Source organism: Glandiceps talaboti, chromosome 5, assembly GCF_964340395.1.
Source record: "Glandiceps talaboti chromosome 5, keGlaTala1.1, whole genome shotgun sequence".
Lineage (NCBI taxonomy): Eukaryota > Metazoa > Hemichordata > Enteropneusta > Spengelidae > Glandiceps > Glandiceps talaboti.
Window position 1 is genome coordinate 11980457 of NC_135553.1, and position 22044 is coordinate 12002500.

The following is a 22044-nucleotide window of genomic DNA, read 5'->3' on the forward strand; positions in this document are numbered from 1 at the left end:
ACCAAAAAGTGTTCCAACATCCTTCAGCTTTAGTAACCTTTGAATGACTGACAAAATCATAATAATACTTTCACACGGAAAGAAATGGCTGATCCTCAATGTACATGTGTGTATTAAAGTGTTAAAATAAACATGTCAGAGTTTGTTCCATTGTTGAAACATGCATATTACATGCTAATCAATATGCAAATTACCATGTTATTCACATGTAAATTAATATGCAAAGTAGTCGCCATCCTTGTAATCTACCTGGGGAGAACACTGTCATATGGGCACGAGAAAAACAGTGAGTGTGTCTTATATTCAAACTACATGTATACATAAAATACTTTGTTGATACACAACTTCGGTCGTAGGCTTAAAACTTCATACTACAAAACCGATTTGAGCTACAAGTGAATGTGGTCTATGCAACTGGTCTGAATAGAGTATACCGTATAAATCGTTCTTACCACGCAAGAATCACAGAGTTACGTGGCGTTTTCTAAAACCATTTCTCCAGCTAATAAATTTATGATCGTGTCTGTAAACAGTAAAATGTTACCTCTTACAAAAATACACTTTAAATTTCTTGCTATGTGCGCTTCTTCTTTTCTAAAAGTGTATTTGAAATGAGTTTTGGAAACCACGATTCAAAGCACTGTAAATTATTCTTAAAGAGGAGGTGATCTACGTATCTTTGTTTTTCGGACGGATCAATCTCCATACGTCGGTATTTTTCGTAGTTCTTGTTCGTAATTGGAGCGTGTAGAATTGACACATCGTCACACTGAGCAATGTGAAGTTGACCGATGGTGTCCACGAAGAATTCACGATGACCGATTCGTTCAAACTCGATGTCGAAGCCACCAGCTTTACGGACGGCGTGTGTCTTGGCCATCCAGAAGTCTGTAACGAGATCTAAGACCTGGCAGTTCGGAAACTCTTCTAACGTTCGGTGTCGCCAGGACTTTCCCTTGTAAACACAGTTGCCGTCAATACCCTGGTCGTATTTCAAAGTTCTCCAGCAGTTCTCTTTCCCACACGGTCTCACGTGACCGTTTCTATCCTGTATCATACCAGCAACTAGATCCAACTCAGCAGTAGAGGACTCCAATTTTTGTAACATCAATTCCAGCTTTGTCTTTCCTGTAAACACGAAATCATCGTCAACCCAGAGGAAGTACTTGGTCCGAATCTGACTGAGGACCAAATTTTTGCCAGCATTTAAGCCCTCTGCAAAAGGCATTGTATATTGCTTCACGTGTTGACCATGAATGGTTTCTGGCTTTCTAGAATCGTCTGCGATCACTATCGTCATATTCGGATAAAATTTATTAACGCTTTGGACGAGTTTGTTGACAGCTTCATAACGTTCAAAAGTTTTCGTCGCAACAGTGACTTTTTGACAAATGTTTTCTTTGGCAGCACTATCGTACAATATCGGCATCACAGAGCGACGAATTAGTAAGTTGATTGACACTTCGAAATTCAAGAACGATACGTCAATAACATCTCTTGCCTTTATCGTATATCGCGTGTTATTATAGACAATATGTTCAAGAAACACGTTGAGAAAATCGATGTTATTGCCTGCACTAATTTCCAACTCGTACGTACCATTGCCTTCTATTTTCACACCTGGCAGATTCTCTCCTCCCAGAGCTACATACAAAGTACCGAAAAACGATCTTGATTTGAATTTCAGCGAGAAGTCCGCTTTTTCATAATTTTCACCAAGCAGGGCCGTGACGTCAGGATGGATACGCAAACCAACCAATCGCACAGACTCTAACGTCTCTAAAGTTGTACCACTTCCTATGTAACTAATAGGTGATAGTGATTGGCAGACTGCGATTGGTTCCTTGTTAAATCTGTTCCTCCTTGCCCATTCCATATATTCCTTCCTCTGTCTTTCTCTCGCTGTTCCAGTTAAAGGACCATGTTTTAAATTCTTGGGACAGTCACACCCAAAACCACCTATCTTCATCATCTTTCTAAACTCTTCTCCTGTTTTTCGCAATGCCTCGTCCATAGATAATTTTAAGGATGTATAAACGGTGTTTTCTCGTGCATGGCGGTCGTGAGGTTCCCTATCTTCCACTGATGTGTCATCATCACTATGGCAACCGATGCCACTGAACACTATTGCTATGGAAATGAGTCCAGTGGCAGTGAAGAGGATAAACACAGTTGTAGTTTTCATTCTCTTTGAACGAGTTGTCTGTATCATACCTGAAAAAGAAGGAAAATTATGAAAATCTTATAAAAATGTCAAATTTTGTTAGATACTGATCATCATGTTATGAATGTTAGATTTTATATAGCGCCCTTCCATATTTTAAATGCATAACTATTACTCATTATATGTAATAATCCCATGGTGTGTACCTGGTACCTACAGCGACACGGTTTGAAGCATATAATCCATCGATGTTCCTGTGAGCGCATAGGATTAAAATATTCACATTGCTACTTCTATCTTCCTACCATGCCAGGTCCCCAATAATTATGCAGCTGGGTAGACTATGGTTAAATTAGGGAAACAGAACAACGAGGTTCGAATCTGTAACTCTCAGATTCGAAGTCGAACCCAGATGACTCACTCTAACCATTCGACCATCATGACTCCATGGGTTATTTACCAATCGATCTCGCCAGGGATCTTGTGTTGGTGGGATAATGCCATAAAGCTTTAAGAGCCTCGACTATACCCTATATAGATCATTGTTGCCAAATTAGATCAACTTCTGTAATGTTTTTATTTCTTTAAAATTACACTTTAATATATGTCCACTTTTGGACGGATTATGTTTTTGTTACGCAGGTATTGTTCTGTCGGTTTATATCATTGCTAGCAACTAAATACTACTTAATAATAATATAGTACTACCTGGTCGATTGTATTTGCCGTCTGAATCAACGTTTTGGATACCTCAGCTACATATGTTTGGAATTATTCTTATTGTTCATGGTAGTGCCACAAAGAGCATCTATTGTAATACAAACACAACTATTGTAATACAAACAAAGGCTTTCAATTGTTATTTTAATAGGTTCTGTTATACATACAATTGAATTGAATTGAATTAAAATTTATTCCACCTGAAAATGAAAACAAAATATACATCCTTTGAAAGTAATACAAAACAGAACCCAGATGAGGGCCATGGAAAAAGTTTCCGAGGAACTAATCATAGTCCATGGACCAAACAGTCATGGTTTGAAATTAAGGCAAATTAGGGGTACGAGTTATAACAATAAAAAATACATTGGTCGAGTCTTGTTGTATGTAAATCATTGTCAGGTTTGCTAGGAGACGAGTAATTTATGTGTAGTCGAAGAGAATAAGAAAGTACCAGACTGATTGTACTTAATTTTACTGTGATGTGATCAAGCAGTGCAATGTTTTGCTGATCACTTCATCCTGATTTGAACCATGAATGTATAGCCATATTAAAATATTTGAACCAACTTTGGAAATACCTGTAAGTGTCATTGGTGGTTGAATTTCGTCGTCGAAGCCACACACCTCCCCTCATACCTGAGAGGTGGACGAAGATCTCGTCAAGCATCATTTCACAAAACACTAGTACATATATAGTGTGTGTAGAAAAGAGCACGTCTTACGTGTAAGCATCTCCATGCACACACAGACAAAAACAAGCTACTAGTACCAGTTGTCGCTACCTCGTTGTTAATATTGTCATGTCCATTTTGCGGAAAGCGTCTGACTTAATTAATAAATTAGCTTACCTGACAGGTGCACAAAAACCTTTGACGTCAACACTCCGATCAGATTGTGCGACACATTTCTGGTCTGTTAAGATAGGAAACGACCCGAAAAATCTTCCCTATATCGATACAACTTGATACTTAACTCGTACTCGCAAAACGATCGTCCAAAATGACGCGCGGTAACAGTGACACTTTCATTTTCACGGCCACTAGTATTACGTAATCGTTGAAGGTGAAGGGTCACCTGAGATGTGTTAAGGAAAGCGCCATCACCGGCATTCATAAGAGAGAAAGAAAAAATGAAAGCCGAGTTGGGTACTGGGTTTGTACATACTATATACGTATACCACATGTACCACTTTTCGACTAATGTAGACTTCAACATTTGTGTAGTTTGACCCAGGACATGGGGGCACCGGTGGAGGGGCAACCCAATAGACGACCACCATTCGTATTCAAAGGACACCAAACACAAATTGGACATGTATTCATGAACAAAGTAAAATGAAAAATTGTTGCAACCATATGATCGATTGTGTTGACATGTTGTGTAGTGCTTTGCTTTGCTACATTATTGAGTACCTCTGGTGATAGGGTTAAAACACAACTATTATCAGAATGATATGTTCCCATACAGTTGGTATTAAAATGGGTGTGTGTGGTATGGAAACAGTTTTAGATAGACGTCTCAGAGCTAGCTAGAGGAGCTCGCCAGCTCGGAGGCCTCAACCATCGTTAGTGATTTTATAACCCCTTCCCACAAGTACACCAACGTTTGACCCCGTACGTATGTTGGACTAGACAGTTTCCACGTTGACGATTTTCACATTTTTCCAGGAGCAGAATGTAGATATTTACACCTGTTGTTTTTTAAAATAAAAATCCCTAAACTGCTTGTGCCAAACCGCCACTACATATCTGTACCAATTACAACCATAAGTAATTACCAGGGTCTTTGCTTTGATCATGTAGGGCCCAACCAAGTCAAATCCATTGTACACAAAAAAACTAAACTATGCTACAACTTGTAAGTACAAGGCTTTCACTAGTAAACAATCATTATTGTAAAATTCAAACGTCGAAAACTTAAGGCCCGGTTACACGATGCAACTCGACTAGCAACGCACCATGCAATTCGTCGCATGCGACGAATTGCATCGTGTACTCGCCTCGTCGCAGGGTCTTGCGACGTTGCAAGGTGCGTCGCAAGGAAACCGACATGTCGGTTTCCTTGCGACGCGTCGCAAGTTGCTTCTCGAGTTGCACCGTGTAACCACTTCGTCGCGTCGCAAGCAATAACTTAACCTTTGACATATACCTACGTGTCAAATGACGTTCAATGTTACGGCCGCCATGTTTTTAGTATAAATATTCTATTTCAGCAAGTATTTTTTATATAATTTCGATTTATCACCACGATTACCACTTATAAATAGTATACAATGTCTATGAATGCTTGATTTCCGCTGAATATCATTTTATTTCCAACTTGAATGCAAGTAGCGACATCGGAAAGATCAACATCGCCCTAAACGAACTTCGAATTGAATAGAGTTTTACTATCGATACCTCAACAAGTTTTCAGTCATTTTATTCGTAAATATTAGCAATTTCATAGCATTTTTGCCAAATTCCTGCCGCTAGAAGACTTGACCCTCGATGACCTGTAACTTTTATATATTTACGCATGTGCAACAGTTAGCTCTTGCGACTCACCATGCAACTAGTTGCATCGTGTACGCGCTCCCGTACGTCGCAGTTGCAAGCCTCGTCGCATGCGACGAATTGCTTCATGAGTTGCATCGTGTAACTGGGCCTTTATACAACCTTCCACAGAAATCGAATGTTATTTGTTAAAAAGAAATCTTTTCTAGTGGTAAAATATGAAGTCGTTTAAAAAGATCCATACTGGAAATCCCTTTGGATTGCATTGCCACGGTAGATATTCAAGACTAGCCCAGAGCCAAAGCCTAAAGTAACCTAGTACTGTGGTATATTTTGACATAAGCTGACTAACGTCGAGAAATGTATAAAGATTTCAAACACGACTGATTTTTGGCAAACGCACTACGCTAGCGCTACCGTAGGCAGTTTTGGCGGGAAAAAGCGCTAGTCCGTGCGCGTACTAAAAATATTTTTTTTTTACTTTTGATATTCTATATCCATCACAAATACCTTGCCTTGCATTTTATTTTACTGTATTAAAAAGTTAAAATTTAGAGAGCGAAAAGGAACGGACAAAATCACAAGCATACTGATTTGAGCAAGATTAGTTCATAGTAAACGACACGGTAGTTTTGATTAATAGGTAGATAGTTCTCTTTTTGGAGGATGTGGTGGCCCTGAAAAGGGCCGTTTGGTTTGTGTATGACATGCATACAAATTTACTTTGAGCTGGTGTACTTGGTGACGGCTTTAGTGCCCTCACTGACGGCGTGCTTGGCAAGCTCACCGGGCAGCAAGAGGCGTACAGCAGTCTGGATCTCTCTGCTAGTGATGGTAGAGCGCTTATTGTAGTGAGCAAGACGAGAAGCTTCTGCTGCAATGCGTTCGAAGACGTCGTTGACGAAGCTGTTCATGATAGACATAGCTTTTGATGAAATGCCAGTGTCGGGATGTACTTGTTTCATCACTTTATAGATGTAGATACCATAGCTTTCACGTCTTCTCCTTCTCCTCTTCTTGTCACCACCACGTCCCTTGCCGCCTTTGCGACCCTTCTTACCACCTTTACCAGTAGATTTTGGGGGCATACTGATTTCGTTAGTTACAATAAACAGATTAAAGAATCACTAGACGTATTCAGTATTTATAGTTTAAAATATGCAAATGAAGGATCCCACTTCTGTAGTAGTAACATTACGAACGTCAGAGAAAGCAAATATAGCAACATTATATGAACAAAGTATACAGTGAACGTCATCGAAAACATTAGTTGCAACAATGTTGCATATTTGGGGTTTTTTCAACAGTTTTGATTGGTTCTATATCAATAGCTAAAATGTCATTGGTTGATAGCTTCTTCTCCTTTGATCGCATTAAACCCTATAAAAACTGGACGAAATCAATTTTGGGCATACATTTCATTCTCTGACAAAGCGTACGATTGTTATTATAGAAATGTCTGGACGTGGAAAAGGTGGCAAAGGCAAGCGTGGCAAGGCAAAGAGCCGTTCAGCTCGTGCAGGTTTGCAGTTTCCAGTTGGCCGTGTTCATCGTTTCCTAAGGAAGGGCAACTATGCTAACCGTGTCGGCGCTGGTGCTCCAGTCTATCTCGCTGCCGTCATGGAATATCTAGCTGCCGAAATCCTAGAGCTTGCAGGCAACGCAGCCCGTGACAACAAGAGAACCAGGATCATCCCCCGTCACTTGCAGTTAGCAGTAAGAAACGACGAAGAGCTGAACAGACTTTTGGGTGGTGTAACTATTGCCCAGGGTGGTATATTGCCAAACATCCAGGCAGTACTCTTGCCAAAGAAAAGCAAGAAGTAAATTGTGTGCTTTTTGCATACGCAAACAAAACGGCCCTTTTCAGGGCCACCACATACTCCAAAAAGAGAACTACCAAACCAACCCGATAAAAAAAGGCTTGGCCCGTTTTTGATAACGTCCCCACTTGAAAATATGGGATACATGAAGTAAAATTAGGTATTTCGATGAAATACAATTTAAAATGCCAAACAAGTAAAAAAACAAAATGAAAAAAGTTTGTATTGTACATGTATGTCATACATGAAGTGATCTGCATCGCACAAGTTGGGTGGATTTTTTCTGCTTACTTCATACTTGCCAAAAATGCAGTAATTATTTACGTGGACCCCTCACAACCCATGGAATGTTAAGAGCTAGTAGTAGTTCAATTTTAACCAAAACGGCAAAAGTAGCAAAATTTTGAAAAGGGGATATTTATATTTTAATTATTCTGATTATACCACGACTTGGCCAATCAGAGGCCTTGATTTCAGTTGGTTATATGGAGCCATAATCGCACTCTTTCTTAGGGCTGTGACATATATATGATCCCCTTGATCCAATCACACCGTAGTATAAGTAAGATAGCCAACTCGTTTGGTAAAGGTTATGTGCCTCGTTTATTGGCACATAACCCTCCCGAACTCTTTGCAGCGATGAAAGTCCTATCCTATAAGTTATTTGATGACGTCATACAACACTGCAATCATTGTGTATCTAGGACTCTTGCTCATGCAAGATTGCACTCATAATCTGTGTTTACACATATTGCTGTATGAACATAGACATTTAAATGTTTGAGACATGCACACACTAAATGATATTCAAAGTGAAAGCAAAACTTGACAAACTCATCTACACCTGTGGTGGACTTACCAGTCTGAACATCAGACTGGTCAAAAAGTCCACAGGTGTGCGTAGATGAAAGTAGCGTCTCAAAAGTTTAAATACCTATGGTGACTAACTTTGACATATTTTTTGGATTTAAGCCATATGAGCATTCTAGCCAGAGACAAATAAAGACATGAAATTATCAATTTGTTCAATTCTTTATTGTGTACATTATTGGGTGTATTCAGGCTAGGCTTTGCTTGTTGAAAATAACATTTATTTGTTTGTTTGCATCTTGCTGACAATAGAGTTGTCAAAGAAAGGTCCACTCGTTTTCACAATACAAGTTGCGAGAGATGCATATATTGAAACCTACCCGTTGCGCATGCGGGTGGAAGATGACCGTACCAGTACCAGACCGTACCAAGGAGACACAATGAAAGTGAGACCGGGGTGCATACAACTGGGCATTGAAAAGAACTCATGTGTGGACGACATGCTTGCATAGCGCATACACCGTGTAACAGATTCATGCAAATAAGATGTATAAGGAGAACCAGTGTGTAATGATATCGCAATTTTATTTATTTATTTATTTATTTATTCATTTTATTTACTGTTTGAATCAGGCTCGAGGCCCATAATAACATGCAAAAAAGTAATGACAAAAAATCAATAGAGAATATATCATTCCAATATACAATACATACACACAATATACATGTGTCCACAATATACATGTGTCCATCCATGAATAGACACACTGTATATAGACATTGGTCATTGCGACTGTCTGCCACTCTCTACCTCTGAAAGTTGTATCTCAGACCGCTAAATAGTTAGTGGTCTGAGGTTGTATACACATTTCCGGACAAGTTCACCAAAAGACGAAAGTGACTAAGAAACAAACACAACTTATAATGCACCAACTGGACAGAAAAAAATGTTCTAAAACAATTATTGTATGCAACTCAAACTTTGTTGTATGTTTTACTACAAATTATATATGCAATAACAGTTGAAAGGGGGCATAATATATAAACGTATAAGCTTATCAAGTGTCCGAATAACGGTTTCAGAAAAGAATGATTGTCATTTTAGCCTGGTGAAGAAACTAACTGCGACTGTCTTACAGCTCTGTATGTAACAGGTACACTGACGGGATCTCGCTTGGTAAATGATTCACACTGACACTGCATCAGACAGCCTTTTATTCACCGTCCCATTCATTTGGTTGGACTCTCCAAATCCCCAAATATTGTCCGATAAATTTCAACTGCTAAATATCTTGATGTGCTTCTTGATTTTCTTCCTACAAAGTGGACATCGTTTGACTTTCCTGGCACAATGTGAACACAGACAAAGATGGCGACATGGTCCAGTCACAATAGTCCTCTCCCTTTCCATACAAATGATACAACAATTACCGTCCATTACTTTTCCGCCATCTTCATCGTCTTCATCTTCCGATGAATCGCTCTCTGTCATTTTTTCAAGACAATTTTCGAGGTGCCGAATCTTCCTTCGTTGATTTTCGACATCTCGCCATAACCTTGTATTTTCATGAGCCAAATAATGCTTGTCCATCTCTAAACTAACTACAAGTTGACGGAAGTTGTCATTTTGCTGACCGGTGGCTTCCTTTTCTGTTAATTCCAATTCGAAAGAGATCTTCATCTGGTCGAACTGGTCTCTTTCCCATTCCCTCTTATCATGGAGTTCATGGTGTCTGATGAGGAGAACGGCAAATGACGTAATAGAAATAGAAATCGTGGAATACAGGAGGATCGTAAGATGAGGTTCGTCAACACAATACGGTAAAACGACATACAGGAGTACAGCTAACGTCACTGCAAACCCGACTCTTTCTGTTACTATAGCTTCCTGCTTGCTGAACACAAAATATGGCAATCGAAGTTCTTCGTGGTTACATGTTAATATTTGGTCCTTCGAGATATCATCAGCGTCGCTCTTCGTGCAAAGTGGGTTTATAATGGAATCTCCAGACATGACTTGTTCCATGGCGTAAATTTAAACCCTACGACTATCGGTATACCTGTTGATACCTGTTGGGATGGTGTGAACGTCTTGCTGACTGAGCTGGTTCTGTGATGACAGTAAGAGAACATACCAATATTTATAGAGATATCCAGACGCCTCCATGTCTGCATGTATACCATAATTTTACCATAACAATAAGTTCACTTTTTGCATTTCTATGGAAAGTGATTGACACAGCTATTGTCATAATGAAACGCCGTTTATAGGTCACACCTCTAGGGCTTCTTTACTCGTCCACAGGGGGTTAATATATTCACTATCAATATATTGTAATTTAATTGTTTTATTCACACCCAGCCCAAACTATCTACATAAAGTATAGACAGCGTTTACTGTGTCCACTGTATATGCATACAATGATTTCAATATCAGCCTTCATTGGTGAAATTAAAGAAAATTCAAGTTTGAAGAAGTACAATTTGATATTTGTGGGTTTTTAATTTTTGCAAGAATGTTGAAAACGTAATATATTAAAGTTTTAGTCTTAAATTGTAGTATGACATAGATCTACGCTGAATAAAACCAAAAAGAATGACAGTACCTGTGGTGTGCAGTACAATCCCTCGACCTATGAAGAATTGCCCGAGGGTCTAGCAACTATAGATCAATGAAGTACTTATGTGATGTAAAGTTTAAGTCTTTTTAATTCTGAAACATAGTAAGCATAATGAAAGTTCTAATTATAGCAACAGTACAGAACACACATTTATGATGGTTGGTTATACTAGTACTTCCATGGTTGGTCTGATTGCAACGGCATTTACCAACATGATCCAAGATGTGGACTAAGGTTATAATTACTAATACTAGTACATATTAATAGAAATTTATTACTTTTTACTTTCGTTCGTTCGTTCGTTCGTTCTTTCTTTCTTTCGTATTGATTTATTTATTATTTTATTTATTTATTTCTCTATTCATTTATCTGTTTATTTATTTATTTTCTTACTTGCAGTTTCAGCTTATATTCTTATACGGTTTTAGAGCTTTGGTAACAGTAAAATGACAATTCATGTTGAATACATGAGCTATACTCACGTGCATTCCGTTGTGGCAGCATTGTTATTCTTCGCGTGTATGTTTAAAAGATGTGTTGTATACCGTTTGACAGTTTTGCGCGTTGTTGACATGACAAATTAACATTTTGGTAATCATTGGATGACGCGTGGGTACAATTCATGTTAGAGCATTATTACTATGTACATGTAGTAGCATGCAGGGTGATACTATTAAAACGACTATTAAAGTTAAACTAATTTACTGCAAAATTTAAAAATCAAGCCATTCTCAATTAGTCTAGTTCCGTACTATTCATAATATTGAATAGTACGGAATAAGGCCCGTCAAAAAGTAGACTAATCTCAATGAATAGGGAGTAATTGGCGCGTGTTTGTTTCTTCGAATAGAAGTTCAGGAATGTTCTGAAGACGGACCCGGTACGATACAATATAAGTACAATACGTGAGAACCATTGACGTTTGATAATTTTGTTTGTTTATTGCTGGCAGTGTTTTTAAATTGTCATTCGGAAATATATGCCTTATGTTGAGTAGTTGAGGCATTTTAACTGTTTTACTTAAATTGGTTCGATATGAGTTATTCAAATCAACTTAGACATGCACACACAAAAAGTAGCATATTGTGAACATTTGAAAATCGAATGAAAATTAAAGTCATGGAAGTGATTATCATAATCAGATTTCTTGACGCTGATACTGGGTGTATACATTCGTGTGTGTGATCATCGTGACTCATAAACGGCGTTTCATCATGACAATAGTTGTGTCAATCACTTGCCATAGAAATGTAGAATAATGTCAAAATTGTTGCCAATGTTTAAAATAGAATACATGTATACATAAACATGATAAAGGCAGAGATCTCCACCTCAGTGCCCATGACAAGGTGTTACGCCATATATGCGTGCATTAGCTTGAGTCACCAGACACCATTTCATTTCATAATACAGACATTTTAGTTCATAATAAAGAGCCATCTTCATCACAAGTGTCAGTTTTATTGCATAAAATATACGATTTCACTCATAATTATATTTTGCGATAAAGCATAGCTAAGCTTTATGGCAAAGTGTAATTCTAAATGTTAAATTGGGCTATTGACAGTGTATGGAGAGTACCCCCCCCCCCACACACACACACGATAGTTTATCTTTCGTGTACTAAAAATAAATTTCAACACAATCTATTTGACAAATTAATGATTTTGTCTTCTGTGATTAAATCTTTTTACAAGTCCTAATTTGAATTTGTACTGCGGTTTTGTTACGTGACGCAAAATATCCATGTTTGAATGCCTTGCCATGATAAGGAAGAGGATAAAAAGCAAATCCACATAAATGTACGATACATAGAAAAAAGAAGCGGTACAGATTCGACAGTCAGAACGGATACTGGCATGTGTCTATTTCTTGTAAAGGGTGAACTGATAAATATAGACTGCATAAAAGACACTGCCCGTTTCTGTTAAAATTTTGTCAAGAAAAAACAACAATACGTTGCCCTTTTCTAGAGTTTCATCTGAAAATGTAAAATAAACATATATTAAGTGTGAGGGCGCGATTCACCATGAAATCGACGAGTACCAATTATTCGAATGTTCTAATGCCGATTTTAATACGTCACATGCGTCATTGCTTGTGCAATCGAATAAAAGGAACGTCAGATAAACCGTCAATAGGAGCAGCTATTATCATCTGATGATTAACATGCATAATGTTTTGGAAAGAAAGCTAAGGTAATACAATTGTACTCTTTCTTTGCAAAAAAATATTGATTCTGAAATTGGCGGGAGATAATTTTTAACAGTCGATTTGTCTGTCCATTTTTCTAGGTTTCTAGTTTTGATTTGTGATTTATCATCGTTTTCAAACACCATTCTCACAGAAATAATGTCACCACCTATTTCTAGATGAAGTTATAGTGAAAAGTTAGTTTCCAAATCAACCTTAGAAAATCTACTATTAAAAAAATGTTTTGCTTTTTCTCATTTATTTTGTTGTAAGTTTATATTTGTTGTTAGAGTATAGTTGATATACCACCATTACAGAGTGAGCATACATTTTCGAAGAGATGATATATCAAGTTCAGAGAGACTGACTAGAACCTCGGTTCCATCTCAAAATAATACACACAATAAAGATAGCAGAAATTGGCTTCTCACTGTATGAAAGTATTTCATTGTGTGGTCACTCTAAACTAGGTTATATGAGTGTTTAGGCCCGACATGTGTAATACACCAAGTCTACCACGTGTCAAACTTAATTGTAACAGTCTGCATGCTTTTACTGTGTGTATTATTTAACATCAGGCTCACTGAAAAAAAATTGTGTGGTTCCAATTACGCTCAATTTTAGAATAGGTGGGGTAGGTAGATTTTTTATTTTATTTTTTATATTTTTTTTTAATTTTCATATGTGAGAGTCCAGTTCAGATTTTCTATTGTTTTCCAAATGGTCTCTGTGTTATTGGTTTCTTCCCATCAGATGTACAGCCATTACAGATTGGAAGAACAGTTTCATATTTCATGATGCCAGCTTCCGCATTCACTATTTCTGGCGAGATTTCACAAATTTCGCGATTTTATTATTTTCTTCTCGAATATTTTTTTTAAAAGTTTAGGGTCAGCAGTGAAAAACTAGGTGGGGTCAGTAAACAGGAACCAAACACTTTTAGGTCTGAGCAGTACAGACGTTTATGAAGCAATGGCAGTGTGTTATCTTTATTGTACTGAACTTGATATCTCATCTAATATGTTCGAAAAGTCAGGCCAGGATTTAATTTATTTGTCAGGACTGTTCTATTCATTACTTTTGCACTACTGGGTTTTACTATTATGCTGCTGCCGTAACATCATTTTAAATGTAATTGATTTTTTTTTACTTGAGAGCACAGGTTACCCTTGGTACAAATTTTGTTTTCTAAAAAGTATGTATATCATGTATATGTACAACTGGAATTTAGGAAAAGTACAGAGCTATATATCATTGCTAAGGATATTTCACTTCACAGCATAAAACGATGGGAGACTGCATTTTAATGCAAGTCTTTCTCTTAAAATTAGTCTTCACAAATTTAACAAATGTTTACATAAAGCAACTAAAGTGACCACCGAGCTTCAAGTTTTTTTTTTCTTCAAAATGTCTCCACGCCCACCAAAAATACCACCCCAGGCAGTTAACAATGACCGGCATTTAATAACAAAGATTTTGTTTACGTCATTGCTTATAGATACAACAGCTAACCACATGGTCACGTGAATGCAGTGAATGTTAGGATGGAAAGAAATGTCCCGAGGACGAACAGAAAGACCAGAAATTTGAAGTCAAGTTGTAACGAGGAGGAAGGGGATGGTTGTGAATGCAGTACTAGTACAAAAATTGGTTGTGATGGTCATCAGACAAATTCTGAGATGACAAAACAACATTCCAACAGTGAAAGAGAACGAAATAGTACGATTTGTGACATGCAAAATAAACCTGCTTTGGTTAAGGTTGAAGAAAAGATCACACGATTAAATTTGAGTCAAAATGCAAACATGACGCCGTCTCACTTCAGTTTGGCAGTTATACCCATCGCTTGGAGGCCAACTCTAAGTAAATGCGACACACCAAGTAGTGTGCGTTCGGAGACAAACGCTGTTATAAACGCTGGCTGGCGGACTCTTCCCCCAATTACCGACCGAATATCAAAGACGTCGTGCGGAAATAGAACCAAAAAGGTATCGGGTCATCTGTGTCAAAGTTCATCCACGGCTTCCGTTCGGAGAAAATTATTGTTTGACATCGATGCAGGGAAAAACTACGAATTGGAGAATCACGGAAAGGGACAAACTGAAACGGGTAATGAGTGTAAAAAGACAGAAATAATGAAGATATTGGATTGTGAAGATGACACTGATTTTGAGGAAGAGAAATCAACTGTGCTGGACATACCTATAGAGTGTACTGATGATAGAGACAATACCAATGGCGACAAATATATCAGTTGCGACAATCCACTTGAAAGGGTCGATTCCGAGAAAGTAGCAACGGTGCATGACAGCCACTTTAATGCTACTGAGAAATCTCACGCGGCAAGTATCATGAACTCCAACGTTGACAAAACGACTCCTACAACTGAGAAATTTGATGGAGAAAATATTGATAGAAATAATTCAGGGTTGGGGAAAAGCACTCCAATTTCAGAAAGTATAGAAAATGAATCGGAAGTGAAAACTGAAAATTTAAAATGTGGGAATGGATGTTCATCAAATCATAAACACATCGTGGACATTAAGATATCAATCAGTACCCAGGAAAATGGTGTAAAAATGGCAAAACAGACGAGGAATAGATTACCGCGGGCGTTTGATAAATTAACCCGCAAAAATAATAAATTTGACCCTAAAAGTATGAACTATCCCCGGCCGATAATCTCCAAGCGTCCGCATAAACTAGAGTCACTCAAACCCAGGATGAAGCCAAAATTAGCCACACGAGGGACAATTGGACATGACTGTGCCAGTAACATCCCGACTAACAAAAGTGTAAGTGAAAATGTGATTGGCGCCTCCGTGTCAGATGAAAGTGGACAATCTGTAGGAGGGGACGATTCGGTGCTAAGTTCAAACGTGAAAAACAGACAAGATTGTGGCGATGTACATATTTGTAGTAATAACGACGTTTTGAATCAAATCAGCCAAAAACTAATGAACATTACAAGATGCATGCAAGCGCATACCCCCAGCAGTCAACCTACCCAAGAAAGGGCAACTTTGGGCGAATCGTCTGCAGGCTCTGAAGTAACATCACCTGCGACAACGGTGAAGATTTTCCTAAGTGGAACAGAATGTGATTTCGAACAAATTACAGAGTCTGACACTATAAGTTATGATAGGCCAACCACAAGTGTATCTGATTCTGACGATTGCGCTCTCAACATTTTCACAAAGAGGCGTATTTATCGCAGGCAAGAAAGTCAAAAATCTGAAAGTGAATGTTCAAGCTTATCAAAAATCATTGATGAGGAACTCAGTAGGTATGATGTGAACGTTACCACGAACGGTTTCATTTTAGGACGATTTTTGGAAGATACGTCGCGTTTTAACAAGCTGACGACGACAACAGACAGTGCTGGTGGTTTGCGCATGCTCAACGACGACGACTATTCATGTACGAAATCGACCAGTGGCGAGTCCTTTCACAGTAACTTTACATCTCTGACCAATCACTACAGTTCTTACAACGAAACCCAAGGAAGTTTGATGACAAGCAACGATTATGCATTATTACATATACGAGAAGCTATGTCGGAGTTAACCTATGAGGATAGCTGTGAACAAACTGAAAACAGCTACCACCTGGATGACGAATCTACACATAGTAGTTATCCACGAAAAACATGTCTGACCATCAGACCAGACTGGGATGTTGCAGCAGAGTTCGCAGAGGTACTGGCAGCGTACAAACAGTCAGATGAATACAAAGAAAAAAGGCGGACAAGGCAAATGGCGTCCATGAAGAGGGCGCCGTAAGGTGCCTTATGACATGAGACTACTTTAAAAGATTCCTTGACAGTTGAAAGCTTTTTATTCACGACACATAATCACAATCATTTAATATTGACATTATGAAAATAAAGTTATAGAATGGCATTTATTGCCAGTACTCATTTAAAGAGACTAAAACCCCGAAAGAATGAATGAATGAATGAATGAATGGATGGATGGATGGATGGATGAATTAGTGATGAATGAATGGAATGATGGATGAATGAATGAATGAATGAATGAACGAACAGATAAATGAAATTGATAAAAATGCGTATAAAATTATGTATATGTATATATTACAAATGATATATATATATGTAATCAAAGTAATGTTGGTTGGAACTTGAGGTGCTTAGTTGTTACTCCGAGTTTCACGCTCAAAGCGATCATCAGACAACTCGGAGTAACAACTAAGCACCTCAAGTTCCAACCAACATTACTTTGATTACTCCCGCCCTGCTTACCCAAGCATCGAGCACTCTATTCTACGAGTTCGATACTATTTACTACATATATATATATATATATATATATATATATATATATATATATATATATTATAATCATGGTATAATAATGTCAAGGTCTGAAATTATACACTCGTTATTTACTATCGTCCCCGCTATAATTGTATCTGTGCCAGGGCGTTCCAGTAATACTGTTTGTTCTCACTTGACACAGATACCTTCACTAATACCATAAATTCACTATGTTCAAACTGTGCTGTTTAAACCGTAAAGTACGCTACATTGGAACGTAATGTGTCTGTCAGGAACGTAATGATAATGTTAACGTCAGTTTTATCTCTCTCTCTCTCTCTCTCTCTCTCTCTCTCTCTCTCTCTCTCTCTCTCTCTCTCTCTCTCTCTCTCTCTCTCTCTCTCTCTCTCTCTCTCTCTATTAAGTAAAAGTGCTTTACAACTATTAATCCTGCCATAGACATACGCTTCCTTTGAGAGCCCTGCCCTTGTAAGCGGATATGATCAATCCCTTCACATTGTAACTTCTCTCCTACCAGGTTCCCCAATTATAAATCAAATGTTGCCCAAGGACTTCAGCCATTCAGAAATGAATGGAATCGATTGGTTATATGGTTGCACATACGTTATGGCAATATGCAATATGGAATAAATTTGAACAGGCAACGAAAAGTTTCCGACTTTTGATCTGTCAGGACCAAAGTGGAAACAACGACTGCATCTTTCAGGCTAAGGGGCCAGGGGGCAGAAGATAACAATTCATGTGTTTTTTTGGGGTTTTTTTTTGTGTGTGTGTGTGTGTGTGTGTGTGTGTGTTTGTTTGTTTGTTTGTTTGTTTGTTTGTGTGTGTGTTTGTTTGTTTGTTTTTTGTTTATGTTTGTTTGTTTGTGTGTTTGTTTGTGTGTGTGGGTGTTTATTTATTTGTGTGTGTGTGTGTGCGTGTTGTGTTGTGTTTGTTTGTTTGTTTGTTTGTTTGTTTGTTTGTTTTTAAAACCCAACATATTCGTGTTTCATTATACAGTCATGTATTTCCAATATAATTTCTTTTTGATACATTTATGCAAACTATCCATTGCTGGGATATGAAGTGTTAATGAAGGTTTCGTCAAGTATTAAAGTTGGTTTCAAAATAGACTTTGTGACATCACCACATACTGTGTATTGGAACAATGGACACATATTGGTTGTGAAGTGTGGGTGTTGTCATAGAAACAATAGAACAACCAAATTTAGTACAAATCTTTATTCACGTATCGGTGATAACTCTTTGCCTTTTCGGAGTTCCACTTTCTTTCACAAGAAAATCCCATGCAAATAACTACTGTGGGCATTTCCATAATACGATATGATATAGATAAACGCGGACTCAAATCCATGATGTTAACTATACTTGGCCCTGGTTGATAAATAGAAGTTTTATTTAAATAGCACATTATAAGGCTAATGTATAAGGCTAATCCATTATAAGGCTAATCCATCCATAGACTCTACACAATAGACAGTGGGAGGGGGGGGGGCATTGTCTACGATCCAACCTTCAAATATTAGCATTGATCTGATCAGCTGTCGCAAAGCATCTTCGTAATCTACTTCGGATCATGATTCATGACGTCATGATAGAGTCTTCAAAAAGAACATAATGAACTTTATGCCCGATATGTATTTATTAGTATAGAACTATTATACAACTGTGATTAACTTGTTAAAACGTCTTAAACTTCATAGTAGTAGATGTTTTCCAAATACAAACACACACACATACATACATACATACATACATACATACATACATACATACAGACATACATACATACATACATACACACTCATACTTGTCTGTAGCATGTCTGTCTGACTCACTCTCGCTCGTTCTCTCTCCTGTCGAATCATGAATTCAAGGAACCAAAACAAATTATAAGCATGGTGATATATTATTATTCATATACTTTTATTGTCAACGACAAATAGTCTAAAAATAGAAAATGACTGTAATCATAATAACTGCATTGGTATGTAAATATATACAATAAATTTATATACAACGTCATCTCAACAGTAGCCTAGAACCGTGCCCACTGACAATAAATTCAACTTTGAAACAGCTTCTGAATTGAAACTCGCATATGCAAGACAGTTGGCAACTGGCTCTCACCTTTTTGAATAGTAATACATGTAATTCGTAAAAAGAGTTCCTTGAGTAAGAGTTAAAACAGACGTTTCGAGCAAAGTACTCTCTGTCATTGTTTAGATGGTTGAATCAGTATGATGTGGATGATAGATGTGTGGATACCAGGGTATCTCAGTTGCGTTCATGGAAACCATGGCGAAAGCGTTGCAATGACAGTAGATGTATAGAGTTCAGCTTGAGGGCGTGAACAAATTATACACTGCATGAGGCCGAGCATGCAGTGTATAAATGTACACCTGCGATATTATACTTCAATCGGGGTGATCAGGGCTGATTGAGTTTACAGGATATGTATATTGATTGCACCTCGAATTGACAACTCTCTCTATGGAAGTATCACACGTGGGTGATACTTCCATGATCCCTCGGTCCTCAGCACACGATGAATCCAGGTAAACACACTTGTTAATGTTAGGTTTAGATGGCGAATCGTCAACCACTAAATATCTTGACGTGCTTCTTGATTTTCTTCCTACAAAGTGGACACTGTTTGACTTTCCTGGCACAATGTGAACACAGACAAAGATGACGACATGGTCCAGTCACAATATTCCTTTCCCTTTCCATACAAACAATACAACAATTAACGTCCATCACTTTTCCGTCATCTTCATCGTCTTCATCGTCTGATGAATCACTTTCTGTCATTTTCTCAAGACAGTCTTCAAGAGATCGAATCTTTCTTCGTTGACTTCCGACGTCTCTCCATAACTTTTTGTTTTCTTGAACCAAGTACTGCTTGTCCATCCTCAAAGTTGAGATGAGTTGACGGAAGTTGTCGTTTTGCTGAGCGACGGCCGCCTTTTCTGTTAATTCCAAAGCGACAGAAATCTTCATCTGGTCGAACTTGTCTCTTTCTTTCTCTCTCTCTTCTTGCAGTTCGTTGTGTTTGGTTGCTATAACGACAAGTGATGTAATAGCAATAGAGATGGTGGAATACAAGAGAATCGTAAGATGAGGTTCGTCAACACAGTACGGTAAAACGACATACAACAGTACAGCAAAGGCCATTGAAAATCCAGCTACTTGAAATAGTCGTTCTGTTACGAACTCTTCGTTCGACAGTGCTGATGGCAAGTCTAGTTCCTCGCAGGTACATGGTGATACATGTACTGGTCTCGTACTGTCGACGTCGTACTTGACACATTGTGAGTTCATAGTACACACCTGAGATTTCATGATTTCATCCAGAGTGAAATATAATTATTACCGATACCACTGTCGAATTGTAAATGGACTATAGCAGAACTCTACTTCGTGAACGTCTTGCTGACTGAGCTGGTTCTGTAATGACGGTAAGAGAACATACCCTATATTTATAGAGATATCCAGACGCCTCCATGTCTGCATGTATACCATAATTTTAACACCCACTTTAACACTTGACAAAAGTAGCCTTCATTGACACTTCTCATCTCAGCAATGGACAGTATGAACAAATGGAACGAGAAACAGCAATATTGGAAATACACAGAAATATCTGACAGAATTGGTTGGATCATTGAAGTATCACCGATGGTAATATTTCCATGAATAAAACGAGGACTCCTTGGTCAATCTCAACGATTGTATTAATATATTTTGCAACCGTTCTCCCGAAAATCAAATTTCATTTTAAGATCAAATATATTGATTCTAAAGAATAACATTTTGAAATCTCCAAAAATAAAATATTCGTTATCCAATCAACTAAATGTTTTGTTTTTCGAATTCTACACAACATGCTTTTAAAACACACACACACACACACACACAAAAAAAAAAAACAGTCTCAAGTTAAAATATTTGTCCGTGTGTACAAGGTATTATTCAAAATTAACATACCAAGTTATCTACGTTATGAATATAAGATATATATATTTGATTCTAGAAAAACTGTTTTACATTAACATAAAATCCAACAATGACACATGGAAACAAACTTACTTATAAAAATCCCCGTGATTTTTAAAATTACATGCATTTTTTTGTTATATTTTCGAATCTAAAACAGGGCCTGCACATTTATGAGAATGACGTATATTTGTGGCACGGTTGTGGGTGTATATGTAAATCTAGATCACTTGGCAAGTGACGTCAACACGTGATTAACACGTGATTAACACATACAATAAAAAGAGTGTTTCTCAGCACAGAACGAAATTCCACGATATTCTTCAAAAAATGAGATCTAGTATGGTAAAACTCTAAATTTTCAAATTTTATATTATTATTATTATTTTTATTATTCTGTTATTATCGAAAGTACTCTATAAGTTATGATGTCTAACTATGTTGTGAACTCCATAACCTGAGAAAGTTCTACAAGGAATCATTCCTAGACTGAATGAAGCATGTGATAGCAATACAAAATTGTGTAATGTTGCCTAGTTTTCACTGTAAATAAATATATAGAAGTTGCACAGACGATACTTCGTGCTAGCGCTGCTTTTATTGTAACTCTTACATTATTCATCAATTTCTAGGGGAACTATATATAATACGTGAAATTGTGAATGAAAATAAAATAATGGAGATGCAATAGATATACGGCATATAATAGTATATAAATGCAGTCCACGGTCCTTCCTACCTCCAAGTATATTTTAAAAAAAATAAAACAGAAAAAAATTGGAATTTGACCACAGTAGTTAATAGCCTTAGATAGAGATGGCCAATACAATGTAATAGAAATGTCAATCACTTCTATATGCATTGCTAGGATGGGTGCAATATTGAATAAAACAATTGAATTTCTTCAAATGGAATA

At 37.5% G+C, this 22044-nt stretch overlaps 3 protein-coding genes and 1 pseudogene across 3 annotated transcripts in view; 2 read left to right on the plus strand and 2 right to left on the minus strand.

Moving 5' to 3' along the window:
• Window positions 1-22044, plus strand: part of LOC144435696 (uncharacterized) — a 443695-nt gene that overhangs the window by 221687 nt on the left and 199964 nt on the right. The gene's annotated exons all lie outside the window — the stretch shown is intronic.
• On the minus strand, window positions 575-2185 carry LOC144435704 (beta-1,4 N-acetylgalactosaminyltransferase 1-like). The gene has a single exon (XM_078124313.1). It carries the CDS (start codon window positions 2183-2185, stop codon window positions 575-577), a length of 1611 nt encoding a protein of 536 aa, XP_077980439.1.
• LOC144435710 (histone H2B, gonadal pseudogene) lies at window positions 6102-6470 on the minus strand (annotated as a pseudogene).
• LOC144435708 (late histone H2A.3, gonadal-like) lies at window positions 6838-7209 on the plus strand. The gene has a single exon (XM_078124317.1). The coding sequence runs from the start codon at window positions 6838-6840 to the stop codon at window positions 7207-7209; it is 372 nt and encodes a 123-aa protein (XP_077980443.1).